The sequence below is a fragment of the Gossypium arboreum genome, chromosome 12 (assembly GCF_025698485.1).
Source record: "Gossypium arboreum isolate Shixiya-1 chromosome 12, ASM2569848v2, whole genome shotgun sequence".
In the NCBI taxonomy this organism is placed as follows: domain Eukaryota; kingdom Viridiplantae; phylum Streptophyta; class Magnoliopsida; order Malvales; family Malvaceae; genus Gossypium; species Gossypium arboreum.
In genome coordinates this window covers 100,377,715-100,392,063 of record NC_069081.1, presented here as the reverse complement: position 1 = coordinate 100,392,063, position 14,349 = coordinate 100,377,715, and the positions used below count along the sequence as shown (strand labels likewise).

Here is a 14,349-nt window from a genome sequence, read left to right as displayed (position 1 = left end):
CCAACAAATATCAAGGATAGCCAAAGTTGCCTGGGCTTAGGGTAGGCATGGATCGAGCCAAGACAAAACCCTTGGTCTCGGTCTTTAATGGACAATGATCGAGCCTAAACGGAGACTGGGTCTTAACCCCCCTTGTGATCATGCCTCAGTAACATACAACATGTAGGTAGACAACTTTTGTACATTACTCCCTTTTTGACAAAACCAACTTGTTTAATGTTACATTTTTAACCTACTCTCACTCCCTCTATTTTTATACCCTTTTTGTTTTTTGAATTGAAGTAAAGCTTGAAGAGTTTTCAGCTTTTTCTCTTTCAATTTATGATATATATAGCAGCAGAAGAAAGTCCCTTGAACCATCTTGAGCGAAATCAGGTGACCATGAAATGCATCTCCTTCTTGTTTATTTGATTCAAGTTTGTAGGCTTGGTGTTTATTGCTTTGACAAATTCTGGATTTTCCTCGTAATTTCTACCTGGTTTTTGCTTTCTCTCTCCTTTTCTTTTATATAAGATGAAAAAAGCACTTACCTATTTGATTGTTTGTTAGTAACATAAATGGCACCCATTCGAGCTGTGAAAAGTCCGAGGTGAGATTAATTACCTAACATGGGCATGCATTGCATTGGGTTGCATTTTGGTTAATTAATATCTTGATGAAGTGAAGGGAAAAGCTTAAGCATTTTTAGTATGGAACTATGGATTACTCATCACTCATATCTTTCTTAAGTTCCTCTTTTAATCCTGTGAATCTCAGCCATTTAGAAATGATATCATTAAGAACAAAAATGAGGGCAAAGCTTGTGAGAATCCAATGCAAAAACAAGTTTGAAAGGTGACCGTCAACTGCCAAGATAACGCATTTCATTAATGAATCCCTCTACGAGTGAAAAGAACGCACACTTTCCCTTATCTCATCATGCTAACATCAATCACTCAATCTTAAAGCAACTGTTTCCTTCGTCATCATTGGACCATTTGGATTAAATTCGAGGAAAGGGTTGGTGGTGATATTTTAGTGAAATGGCAAGGCCAGTTCCGTTCCAGATTTTTAGTTGTAGTGCATCCCCAATCATTAACGTATATGATCTGCAAAGTGCAAAATCGTCGGTGAGGATGGTTAAAGGCAACTATAATAGCCATACACATATTCTATTCCTTCTTTAAACTTTCCCCTTTTCTTTCCTTGTGTAAAGCTAGCAGACAATAAAAATTAGAAAAACTTTTTGGAAAAAAAGATATATTTTTTCAGTCTTCTTAAAAAGATATAGTGAATGGAAATTGAGTGGTGTACGATGTTGCGTATAAACTAGTTTTTGGGTAGAATAATAAACCTGGGGCGTACAGGTGAAAGTAAAACATTTGGTGTAGCAATGATGACAGGGAGGGGCACAAGTGGGCGCACTTGTGCCCAGGCTTAGCACGTGGGTGCTGCCTTCCTCATTACTCGCTGGCACGGCGTGGTCATAGGACTCGAGGCAAAATGTCCTTCAAGCCTACGGCCTCAAGCCATAAATACTTTTTTTTTTCTTTTTTTGAACATAAACCATATATACTTTTAGTTGTTACAAAAGGATTAATATACACACACACATACAACATATGCAGGTTGAATTAACATATACAGGTTGAATTTTCCGATGAATGATTGGCAGTTGGTGTGTGCAAGCATCAAAAGCATTGAATTTTCAGGCGGTTGTCTCAAGAAACATTCTTTGTTTGATTGTTGTGGAGTCTTCTAACATGGTGAACTCAAGCTCAACATATATGTATGCCATAAGAGAGGAGAACTGCTGTGGTCTCTTCTTTTTGGGTTCATTGAATTGGGGAGAATTTTAGCATACTGGATGTTTGATAGGATTGCAATGGCTTTGATTCTGTGTTTTGCATGTCCAAATCAGATTGACAGAAAGGACTTGGGAATTTAGATTATTTGATCTTCTTGGTTTCCTAAAAAATATGTATCGAAATCCTCTTTGCACTCCTATCATTTTGGATGTCTCCCTCCAGTAAATAAATGCTAGATATTTCTTTTTAGATTTATTTTTATTTGTTATATAGAAAGATTTTTCAACTTTCTGGAGTTTGAAGTCTATTTTTCCTTTCTGGTATATAGTTGCGGGGTTGCTTGGTTGGGTCAAGAAATTGGGGGTCTAGCTGGCTGTTGGAGTAGGAACTTTGGTGCACCAAAAGGGGGACTCCTATAATCAGGCAAGGAAGGAGCTTGATTAGTTTCCATCATCATGCTAATTTGTAGCTGGTGAATACACAACTGAAGGGAAAAAAGCAACAGAAAATCCAGTCATGAAGTTTATGAAACTTGGATCTCGGCCTGACACCTTCTACACTACAGAGGCTGTAAGGTATGAAGACACACTCATTATTTTTCTTTATCTATATTTGAGGAAAATTCCATGAACTTTGTTTTCTCAATACAGGTCTGTCTCTTCTGAAGTCTCTAGTGACCTTATAATTCAAGTGAAAGGAAGTAGATATATGCTTCACAAGGTAAATTTTCTGAGATTGTTCTAAATTCCATGCATTTGTTGTGATTCCATTCAATCTTTTTATTTCTTATTATATTGATTCTTTGCAAATTCACTGTACGGGCAGTTTCCTTTGTTATCAAAGTGTATGCGGCTACAAAGAATATGCTCTGAATCCCCTGAAACATTACAACCCCAAATCATCCAATTACCTGATTTCCCTGGTGGAATTGAGGCGTTTGAGTTTTGTGCTAAGTTCTGTTATGGCATCACTATCACTCTCAGCGCCTATAACATTGTGGCGGTCCGATGTGCTGCTGAATATTTGCAGATGACAGAAGATGTTGAGAAAGGGAACTTAGTTTACAAAGTCGAAGTTTTCTTCAATTCCTGCATCCTTCATGGTTGGAAAGACTCTATTATCACCCTGCAAAGCACCAAAGCCTTTTCCTTATGGTCTGAAGACCTTGGAATCACAAGCAGATGCATAGAATCAATTGCGTCGAAAGTTTTGACACACCCTTCAAAGGTGAGCTTGTCACATAGTCATTCGAGAAGGGTTCAGGATGATATGTCTTGCAATGGAGCCGAGAGCCAGCGGCACCAACAGACTATCAAAGGTTGGTGGGCTGAGGACATTGCTGAGTTGAGTATTGATCTCTACTGGAGAACCATGATAGGTATTAAATCTGGTGGGAAAATACTCTCTAATCTCATTGGTGAAGCACTGCAAGTTTATGCATCTCGATGGCTACCTAACATATCAAGAAAAGTAAAAACTAACAGAGAAGCAACAACAGCATCTACCTCGGATTCAGACTCGGCTGGCGAGGTTACTTCAAAGCACAGGTTGGTGTTGGAATCTTTAGTAAGTTTACTCCCATCAGAGAAAGGCGCTGTTTCTTGCAGTTTTCTACTTAAGCTCTTGAAAGTAGCCAACATCCTTAATGCTTCATCTTCTTCAAAGATGGAATTGGCTAGAAGAGTAGCACTTCAATTAGAGGAGGCAAGAGTCAGTGATCTGTTAATACCTTGTTTATCACACTCGAGCGATACCCTCTATGACGTCGACATAGTTTTGACCATTTTCGAGCAATTCATGTTACAAGGACAAAGTACACCAACGAGCCCTCCGAGATCAAAGCTGGGGATTGAGAGGAGAAGAAGGTCGCGATCAGCCGAGAATGTGGATTTGGAGTTTCAGGAAGCTAGGAGATCTTCTTCTGCATCACACAGTTCCAAACTAAAAGTAGGTAGAATTGTAGATGGATATCTCCAAGAGATTGCCAAAGACGTAAATCTGCCTCTCTCAAAATTCATTGCAATAGCTGAGACCATCCCAAATTTCTCACGGCCTGACCATGACGATCTCTACCGAGCCATCGACATTTATCTCAAGGTAAATACAAACCGTTTTCCTGGCCTCACTAGTTTACCATGTTTCATACTTGTGTTGAATTTCTGCAATGGAGGGAAATTCGTAGAATATAATTTGTAATCATCTCAATAAACATGACCAATTCTGAACAGTGGCATAAACTGAGCTGTTACTAGTGCTAATATGAAGGTGCAGATTCAATTAGTTGCTGTTTTTGAATATCCAGGCACACCCGGAGCTAAACAAGAGTGAAAGGAAAAGGTTATGCCGTATTCTGGACTGCAGGAAGCTGTCGGTAGAGGCTTGCATGCATGCTGCTCAAAATGAAAAGCTTCCACTAAGAGTAGTGGTACAAGTTCTATTCTTCGAGCAAGCTCGAGCAGCCACAACGGGGGCCAAAGTGGCTGACCTCCCTAGCAACATCAAGGCACTTTTAGCCTCTCATAACATTGATCCATCTAAGCCTCCAGGGCCTTTAAGCACTACTACTAGTATCCCAGCAGATGATGAATGGAGCAACTCAGGCATTAAATCCCCAAAGTCGAGAAATTCGAGATTAAGGAACAAGGTAGCTGGAGAAGATGATTTAGATGAAAATGAGATGAATCGTGATGGAATGGGAAGACCTTCTAAGTTTAAGGCATTTTGTGCTCTTCCTAGGAGACCCAAAAGAATGTTCAATAAGTTGCTGTCCATCAATAGAAGTGGCAGTGAAAAGAACTGAGTGAATTTTTGTTTACTTACAAGTTAGAGATGGTAGCTTTTTAAGGGTAAAACCAATACTCTTTATCCTTGTAATTTTAGCTAAGAAACAAAACAATCTCAATGTGCATTGTGGGTGTAACCTAATGTAATAAGAATCAAGATTAAATGTAAGCATGAGTATTCAAAACTCCAATATCCTCTCAATTATATATTATTAACTTTTTTTAATTTACATTCCAAATTTTGATACATTTCGGATTTTAAATTTTAATATTATGGATTCAAATTTTTATATATTACTTCCTTCTATTGTTTCGCCATTTAATAAAATTAAATCTACACAAATTATTTGATTGATTTAGATATAAGTATAATTTAATAATATTAATTATTATTATTATTATTATTATTATTATTATTATTATTATTATTATTGTTGTTACAACATAAAATATTAAGAGTTGGTTGATAGGTAATGTCATAACCTGCCAAATGATTTAAAATTAGGGTAAGTATCTTTTATTTTCTTTATGTTACATTTTATTCACTTATATTTGAAATGTTATGTTTTAGTTACTTATGTTAACGTGTTGTAACATTTTAGTCACTAAGTTGTTAATTGCTATTAAGGGTGTAATGGTAAGCTGACGTGGCACATCTAATCATCATCTCAAACAAAAAATTTAGATTAAATTGTACAATTAGTCTCCATATTTTTTTGTTTTGAGCAATTTACTTTTTTGTTTTATTTTTTTAACTTCTTTTTTTTTTCCTTTCTCTTCTACTTCTCCCTCTATTTTCCTTCATTCTCCATCTCTTTTAACTTAAAAGAAAAAAAATTAAATTGCTTAAAAAATATAAGGACCAATTGTATAATTTAACTTAAAATTTTCTTTTGAAATGATAATTTTAAAGTGTCACATTTACTTATCGTTACACTTTTAATGACAATTACTTTTCAGTGACTAAAATATTACAATACGATAACGTAAGTGACTAAAAAGTAACATTTTTTTCAAACATAACTAACTAAAATATAATCTAAGAGAAACAAAAGTGACTAATTTAATAGTTTACCCTTAAAATTATTTCGATATAAAAAAAACAGTTGAAAGCCAAGTTTCCAAAATTTCCCCTTTCTTGACAAGAGATTTAACTGAAATCAGTTTTCAAAATTACTTTTTCATAGGTCTGGAATCCCATCTTTATTTGAGAAGATGAGCAACCACCCTTTTTTTAAAAAAAAAAAAAGAAATTAATTTTTGGGTAATTTTCAAATTTTATGAAGTAAATAAATAAGAATATGCACGATACGCAAGATATATAAATATATTCTACACAAATATATACAACAATTAATTTGTATTCTCGTGCAATACACATATTGATTATGTATATTATATTTTTATAAAATTAATATTTTTAAAATTTTAATGAGTTTCTTAAAAATTTATTAATAAATTGAAAAAGCAATCTAATTACAAAATATTTAACTAATTTGAAATCAATTATATTAATGTTATTTAATTTTACTATTTAATATTAAAATATATAAAAATCATCATGCTCTGAATATTAATAGTAATATATTATAATTTAAATGATATTATTAATAATTTCTTACCGGTTATCTATTTTATATGTATTAATTGTTAATTTAATTTGTTATAATGATGAATTTGTTAATATTTTATTTTTTGATAATTTTTAGTATCTAATTTTGTTCCACTTTAATATGTAATTAATTTTTATTCTTTTTGAAAATATAAATTTAATTTGACAAATATTATTAATATGTTTCTCTCTTAAAATTATATTTTAAGCTTAAAATTTAATATTCATTGATTTTAATATTATAAAATTTTAAAATAAAGAGATAATTTATTTAAAATAAACTTTAATCATAAATAAAAAAATTAAAACTTAAAAATTAGAAGGTAAGAACAACAGATGGGGTACTGAATTTGGGCAAAATCCTTGGACATCCAGTGATGAACGTAAAACCATTTCGAACCTGAATTTAGGGTTTGGGCCTAACAGAATTCAAGTTGAATCTTCAACTTTAGCAAACCAATTAATTAATTAATGCTTCTTTCAAATATTTAATAAATTTTGGATTATTGGGAAGTTATTACAAAATATATTAAGTTATTTTTAAAGTTTTATACTTAATCGTGTAAAGATACTAGTTGAACGACAAAATGATAATTTTATCTCAAGAGCATTTCGGTTAATTGGAAATAATTATAATTTAATATTAAAGTTTATAGTGATGTACGGTGATTAATTCTACTTCTGAATATGTTTTGGTTGACCTTAGAGCCATGGATGTTGTGGCTTCACATGAGTTGCATGCATGCATATAGTTCTGCCATGTTATAAGCTTAAATTGCTCATTTTGAATGGTTTATGAACGCCTTATTATGCGCTAGATATGTTTGATGCATATTTTGATGGGTGACAATGCAATTTGATTATGTTTTATGAAGAAAATTTTCATGTATACGGCTTCTCTTTAAGCATGTTTTATGTTTATTATGTTCGGAGGTGTTCGATAGTTTTTTTAGTGTTTAAACGTGATTTTTGAGTCTTTTTAAGTTTAAAATTTTGGTATTAAGCTTTTAAGTATTAAAATAAGTGAGTTATAAGTTTTTTTTTTTTTAATCTAGGGTTGTGGTTTCAATTCTTGACCCTCATGGTATCACAATAAGTGAGATAGAATGCCCAAGTAAACAATGGCAAGGGCTTGTATCGGTACACTAGTGTCAAGGCATGGCCACTGCATTGCATTATTTTGATTTGTTTTGTTTTGGCTTTCCAAAGCCCTTTTTGAGTTCCGATCACCTCCAATTAACTTCAAACTACTTTTAATTTAGGGGCAAAACTAAGGGGCTAATAAGGCCCTGATCCCCCTTAAAATGTAATTTTTTTCATTTAGGCCCTTTAAAATTTTAAATTAGTAAATGTAAAATTGCACTTTGGCCCCTAAAAATATAAATAATTGATTTAATCCTTTAAAAATTATAAAAATATAGACTATTAAAATGGTGAAATTGCATTTTTGCTATTGTAAAACATTTTTTGCAAACTATTTTTGTTAGTAACTGGTTTCCTATTCGCTTGTCTAATTCAAGTCCTATTTTATCTCACCTTTTCTTTGCAGATGATTTGGTCAATTTTTGCAAGCGGAGTTGGAGCAAGCTTAGGTACTTAAACATATCTTAGTACAATTCTGTGATTTTTCTGGTCATAGGATCAGTGCTCGAAAATGCAGTGTTTTCTTTTCTAGAGGAGTGGATGAAGAATTAAGCAATCAGATTAGTGAGGTACTTGGATTCAAGGAAGTCTAGAATTTTGGCTCTTACTTGGGGGTGCCTCTCTTCCTCGAACAGATGACTAATAGTACCTTAAGCTTTGTGGTGGAAAAGGTACGCTCCAAGTTACTTACCTGGGATGCTAGGAAGCTGTCTTTGGCGGGGAGAGTAACACTGGCTCATTATATTCCTCTTTCAATCCCTAACTATTTCATGCAGACTATGATGATACCCAAAGGAGCCTATACAGAGATCGAACAGATTGTTCGGCAATTCATTTGGGGCCACTCAGGAGGACACATGAAGATGGCACTAGTTGGTTGGGAAAATATCTGCTAGCCTCGATCTCATGGTGGCCTGGGGTTTCGACATTTGAGAGATCAAAATACTTCCTTCTTAATGAAGATTGGTTTTAATTTGCTCACCAAAAACAATGCTCTCTAGATTTAGGTCCTTCAGGCGAAGTATGGTTTAAAAGATCATACTTCCATGGCCACAACTTCGTGAGAACCTAGCTTGGTTTATTGGGAATGGCAATAGTATTCATTGTTGGAAGGACTCATGGATACCAATAGTAGGCTCCTTGGCAAGTTATATTCTTGCCCATGCTAATCTATCTTTAGATTGGTCCTTGAGTGAAATGGTGTTGCAAGATGGTTCTTGAAATTTGGATCTTTTTCATCTTTGGCTATCAGATGATATTGTTAGGTATATCATAAGTATTACCCCCTACTCATCCTCTACCTGGGCCAGATAGGATTATTTGGACACGTACAATTGCAGGATCCTTTTTTGTCAAAAGCACCTTTTGGTCTTTAAAAGAAAATTCTTGGAACCCTAAAGAAGTTACATGGAAGTATCAGGGGCCATAGTGAGTCGGACTTTTTCTTTTTCTTGTTTCTAAGCAATGACTACTCATTAACATGGAACGTATACGACGAGGAGTTGGGAGCAATAGTTCATGCCCACTTTGTTGTCATGATACAAAGGATATTCTGCATGTGTTACATGATTGTTCAACAACTAAGGAGGTGTGGAGGCAAGTTGTTCCAAATGACCAACAGAATAATTTTTTTTTTTTTTTTGCGAATCTACAAACTTGGCTAACCTCTAATCTTTGTTGTTCCATGAAAGTGTCTAGAAGAGAGAAGCATGATCTTGTTTTTTTGGAATAATTGCTTGGCTCTTATGGAAAAATAGGAACCTTTTTTATTTTCCAAGGCATTTCTTAGAGCGTCAATGAGATTGTTAAAATTTCCTATTCATGGACACAATAGTATGAGCAGAATCTTTATGGGGATAAGTCAAATGTCCAAATCTCTAGTCCTCTGAGCACCTTGTTAGAAATCCTATTACACTTGTTCACTGATGGAACGATTGAACAAGGATCTGGAGCAGCGCCTGCTGGTGGAGTGCTGCTAGATCAGAATAGGAAGTGGATTTTCGGCTATAATCGATTTCTCGAAAAATGCAACATCTTTGAGGATGAACTTTAGGGTATTGTGAATGGCATGATTATGTCTCTTAATAATGGTTTTAATAGAGTTGTGATTCATATTGATAATTTGGAAGTAGTTCAAGCTCTACATGATAATTTAGTGGGAGATTTGGGCATTACAATCCTCAAGAGAGTCGAAGAGATAATGAGTACAGAAGGGCGTTGGTTGATTCAACATGTTCCCAAGTAGATAATCGCGTTGCAGTCTGTTTGGCTAAATTGAGCTCAAAGGGGAAGATAGGAATCTAAGTTTATGATGAGTGCCCTCATGCTACCTCAGATGTTCGTATTCAAGATAAAGTTAGGGTAGTGTTTGATCAATTGAATCTGATGTACTCTTTCGTTATTTGTTTGTTTCACTAAAATTATATATATTGATTTTCTTAAAAACATGATATTTTCCTATATTTGGTTGAATGTGTATAAAACATTTTTTTTTAGCAAATATTCTAAAATTTATTTTTTGAAAAATATTTTCTGTCCAACAAACAAACAGAACATTTAAAAATTATATATTTAAATTGATTCCTAGAATTGAATCGGATGAGAAAAGAAGAAGAATTTTCGTTGTTTTCTCTCAAAAACAAAAACGGCTTACATAACGTAGATGTAGAAAATGTAAGCCCTGCATGCAGACCTGAACCTAGTATATTGTTAAGGAGAAGTACTATCATGAGCTATATATGAGCTGAGGTAGCAAATGAACACAAAGATTTCTCTTGCCATTTGAGTCTTACCCAATCCCAGCATCAACCGTGTTATAGGCCAATTTTGGGTCGTTTTAAACTACTCAGCCCAATTACATTTACATTAAACCAAAACCCAATACATTACCCAAACCCCTTAACCCATTTTCAAACCCAAACTCGAAGCCCACCTAATCTAACCCGATTAACCAAAACCCCTAGCCCAACTAAACCCTAGCCCAAAACAAATCAGAAAAGAACAAACCCTAGCCGAACCTACCCCTTACTTGCCCCTGATTATCGGCCACCTACCCTCTGACACCAGCACTGGTCACCATCCCCTGGCGCCACCAGCTCTGCTCCACCGCCCCAATACCTGCAAGAAGAGATAGAAATAATATAAAAAATGAATGTAAAGGGTTACCCGAAAAATTAGTTTGTAAAAGGGGGGATTTTGGATCAATACAAAAAGATTTCCAATATACACAAACAGATTCAAAAAAACATAAAAGGAAAACACAGGTATAGCATCAATCCAGCAACCAAAAATAAAGGTATTAAACATTTAGAGTGATTTCCTCATTTCTATCTTTAATCACATTTTCAGACTTATTTTCCATCTATATTTATATTATAAACAAAGAAAAACGTATAAAAAAATAATATAATAAAAAAGAGGAAAAAATTTAGAGTTTTTCACCTCTCCGGCCACTGTCCACTGTGGCCGACGCCAGCGCCGATGGTGGTCCTGTGACTGACCGGTGACCGGCTCCCTACCGGATTCTCCCCTTCCCCCTCTTCTCTCCTTCTTTCTTTTCTTTTTTTTTTCTTTCCCCGGTGTAAATAAATTTTTTTCAAAAAAGTTTATCTTTTATAAAGGACCAAAATGCACCATTTTGGTCCCCTCCCGGTTAAAACAAAAACGACGTCGTTTAGCCCTGGGTCGGGTCGACCCGACCCGCTCCGAGCAGGATCCGCATGTTTTTAAAACGGAAGGGCTATTTGCGCAATCGGCCTTTCCTCTTTTTCATGCATTTACAATTAAGTTTTTACATTTTAATTTGGCCCCATAATTTTTCATGGTTTTCAATTTAGTCCCTCCGTGCAGTATGACGTTTCTTGATCGAGAATCTGCGCTTTTGGGTCCCTTTAGGTCACACGCACGTTGCAATTTGGTCTGATTTCCATATTTCGTTTCCAATTTCACCCCAAGAATTCTGTTTTGACTTCAATTTCGTCTTTTTTTTGTTTTTTTTTTGTTCTTAAATAGCATTTGTAATATTAATTTCACTAGATTATTGTATCATTGTTATTTAATATTATTATTATTATTATATTTACTCTTATTATTTAAAAATATTAGTGTATATTATTATTATATACGTATATATCTATATATAGAATTATCTTAATTACTTTATTTTAATATTATTATATTATATTTATTTTTATATTACATCATCATTTTAGTATTAATGTTATATAATATTAGTGTATATTTTATTATATATGCATACGTATATATTTGTATATAGTATCACTTTCTACTTTATTTTAATATTTTTATATTATGTCTATGTATGTGAATTTAATATACTTACGTATCATAATACATATATCTTTTATATCGTTATATATATGTTTAATACCATACTTTTATATATTATTATGTACACACATTAATATTATTAGTTATGTATCTTTATACTATTATAGTATATTCCTAACACCATTATTATTTATATATATATATATATACTTTATGCAACATATTAATAGTTATTCTTTTATTATTATTATTATCTTCTTTGAAATATATGTATATTATATGTATTCTTTTAACATGTGCTACATATATATATATTTTTATTCTATATTATGTATATGTATATTTCTCATATACGCTATGTACATACATCTTTCAATATTTATTATTATGTATATACTTTAACATTACTAATTATATATTTTATCACTTCATGTATAGTTCAAATAATATATATAGTATATTTCTAACATTATTACTACTTATATATATGTGTGTATAAAAATGTATACGTACATACTCTTAATATCATCTTTGATATATGTATATTCATTGTTTTCTCGTATTTGATATTATTATTACATTTAATCTTGCATGTATTGTTATTGTTTTTTTATTACTGTCATATTCGTTATTTGCTTCAATGTATTTCTGGCTCTTTTATTTATTTTTATTTCACATCAATTTGCTTTGCATTATTTCGAAAATCTTATTCTTCTTTTTTAATAAGCGAGGCAATGTATCGATTTAACATTAAGCCATAAGTTTCATCGCTATGTTGGATGGAATTTGTCGGCTTGTGTTAAAACGGTATATCCTTCTCAAAAACCGAAACTAAAATTTCATGTCTTTTCAATCGGATCGCGACTAAATGTTACATTGAACTCGTATTTTTAAAAATCAAGACAACACGTGTTTATAAGATACCAATTTTGGGCGTCGCGAGGGTGCTAATACCTTCCTCGCGCGTAACCGACTCCTGAACCCTAATTTTTATCTGGCTTTTGACGTAGACCTAAACTCGGCCCTCTTTTTGTTTTAAAAACAAAAAAAAAAAAATCTAATAGGTGTCCGATCACACCTAGGAAAAAGGATCGGTGGCGACTCCCTATTTATTTTAAAATCAAATTTTAGTTTGTCAAGTTTTCAATAAATCGCCACAATTAGCGACCAAGCCAAGCTAAAAAATTTTTACGTCGCTACAGCTGGCGACTCCACTGAGGAACCCTTTTTGAGAGTCTTGTTTGGAATTAAACTCGTGTTATCAAAATTTTCAAATTTCCTTGTTCAAATTGACATTTAGTCGTGATCCTCAAATTTTTGTCTTCAAAAAGTCATGCATTCGCATTATATGGTAAATATTTTTCTTGTAACGCCCCCTTTACCCGAGACCGTCGCCGGAGTCGAGCACGAGGCATTACTAAACTTATTTGAGCACTTAAACAAATTCAAACAATTTATATCACACTTTCCAGACAAGCTGTCCAACTGTGTCATAGTTGCTAAATAATTCATATCTCGAGTTATAAAACTCGAAATCCAAATCCGTAAATTTTATCTGAATTTATACTCATATATCTACTTACCAATTTTTTTCTAGAATTTTTGGTCAAGCCAATTAGTACAGTTTATTATTTAAAATCTCCCCTGTTTCAGGGTTTGACTACTCTGACCTTTGTGTATTACGAATCAGATATCTCTCTGTACAGAGCTTCAATGACTATGCCGTTTGTCTCTAATAAAACTAGACTCAATAAGGAATCTGTACATATAAAGTATGACTTCTAATTATCTTTGTAAAATTTATGGTGAATTTCCAAAGTCAGAACAGGGGATCCAGAAATCGCTCTGGCCCTGTTTCACAAAAATTTAAACATCTCATAAAATATAGCTCATATACCTGTTTTGCTTCTTCCATATGAAAATAGACTCATCGAGATTCAATTACATAATTTATTCATTATTTAATTCCATTTCTACTATTTTTAGTGATTTTTCAAAGTCAAACTACTGCTACTTACCGAAAACTATTTTAGTACAAATATTGTTAACTAGTTTATAACATCTTTACTTCAATTCATTCAAACTCTATACATGCCATATAAATCTTCAAACATAAAACAAAAGCTACGAATTGATCTGGATAGTGTGCTTTGTTGTGTTGATCCGATCTACCCACTTCACTTCAAGTCAATCTACATAAAAATATTAAACACACACAAGTAAGCTTATTGAAGCTTAGTAAGTTCATAGGTTAAAAGTAATGCTTACCAAACATAATATTTCCAAACAATACCAAAACATTTACTAAAGTTTCCTGCGATTCACAACCATTGTTATAATAATTCACATAGTTGAGCTCAACAGTAACAACTACTCAATCTCTTTCATTTGGATCACTTCTCTTTTATTTCTTATAATCAAATTAGGAAACGGCTTACGAAATTGAGTACGTCGTTGCTCAATGCCACGATTCACAACTCAGTATGGTTTTCTCATTGAAATACCATACCTACATTTTTTAACTTCGGTATGGGAAATGCCATACCTACATTTCTTAACTCAGTATGGATTTGATAATACCATACCTACATTTCACAGCTCAGTATGGATAATACCATACCTACATTTCACAACTCAGTATGGATGATACCATACCTACATTTCACACTTTGCCATGGAACAACCATGGTCTTATCCATCAATTCATCACACGTCACGATCTGAACGTACTCAA

General features: G+C 33.3%; 1 protein-coding gene across 9 annotated transcripts; it reads left to right on the top strand.

Annotated features, from left to right (window-relative positions):
• On the top strand, positions 1 to 4,796 carry LOC108476909 (BTB/POZ domain-containing protein At1g67900-like). 9 transcript variants are annotated; one of them, XM_053023283.1, is made up of 6 exons: positions 1 to 162; positions 283 to 375; positions 2,116 to 2,362; positions 2,438 to 2,507; positions 2,613 to 3,884; positions 4,090 to 4,796. In XM_053023283.1, exons 3-6 carry the CDS (start codon positions 2,304 to 2,306, stop codon positions 4,585 to 4,587), a joined length of 1,899 nt encoding a protein of 632 aa, XP_052879243.1. In that variant the 5' UTR covers positions 1 to 162; positions 283 to 375; positions 2,116 to 2,303; the 3' UTR covers positions 4,588 to 4,796. The 9 variants fall into 9 exon arrangements, with proteins under 9 accessions (XP_052879243.1, XP_017634769.1, XP_052879244.1 ...); XM_017779280.2 differs by lacking the exon at positions 1 to 162 and having other exon boundaries at positions 176 to 375; XM_053023284.1 differs by lacking the exons at positions 1 to 162; positions 283 to 375 and adding an exon at positions 454 to 589.
• The last annotated feature ends 9,553 nt before the right edge of the window (positions 4,797 to 14,349 follow it).

Coding starts and splice junctions, on each gene's coding strand:
- LOC108476909 (XM_053023283.1), top strand. CDS start 2,304: ATGAAGTTTATGAAACTTGGATCTCGGCCTGACACCTTCTACACTACA. Junction 2,363..2,437: donor TACACTACAGAGGCTGTAAG/GTATGAAGACAC, acceptor TTCTCAATACAG/GTCTGTCTCTTCTGAAGTCT. Junction 2,508..2,612: donor GTAGATATATGCTTCACAAG/GTAAATTTTCTG, acceptor CTGTACGGGCAG/TTTCCTTTGTTATCAAAGTG.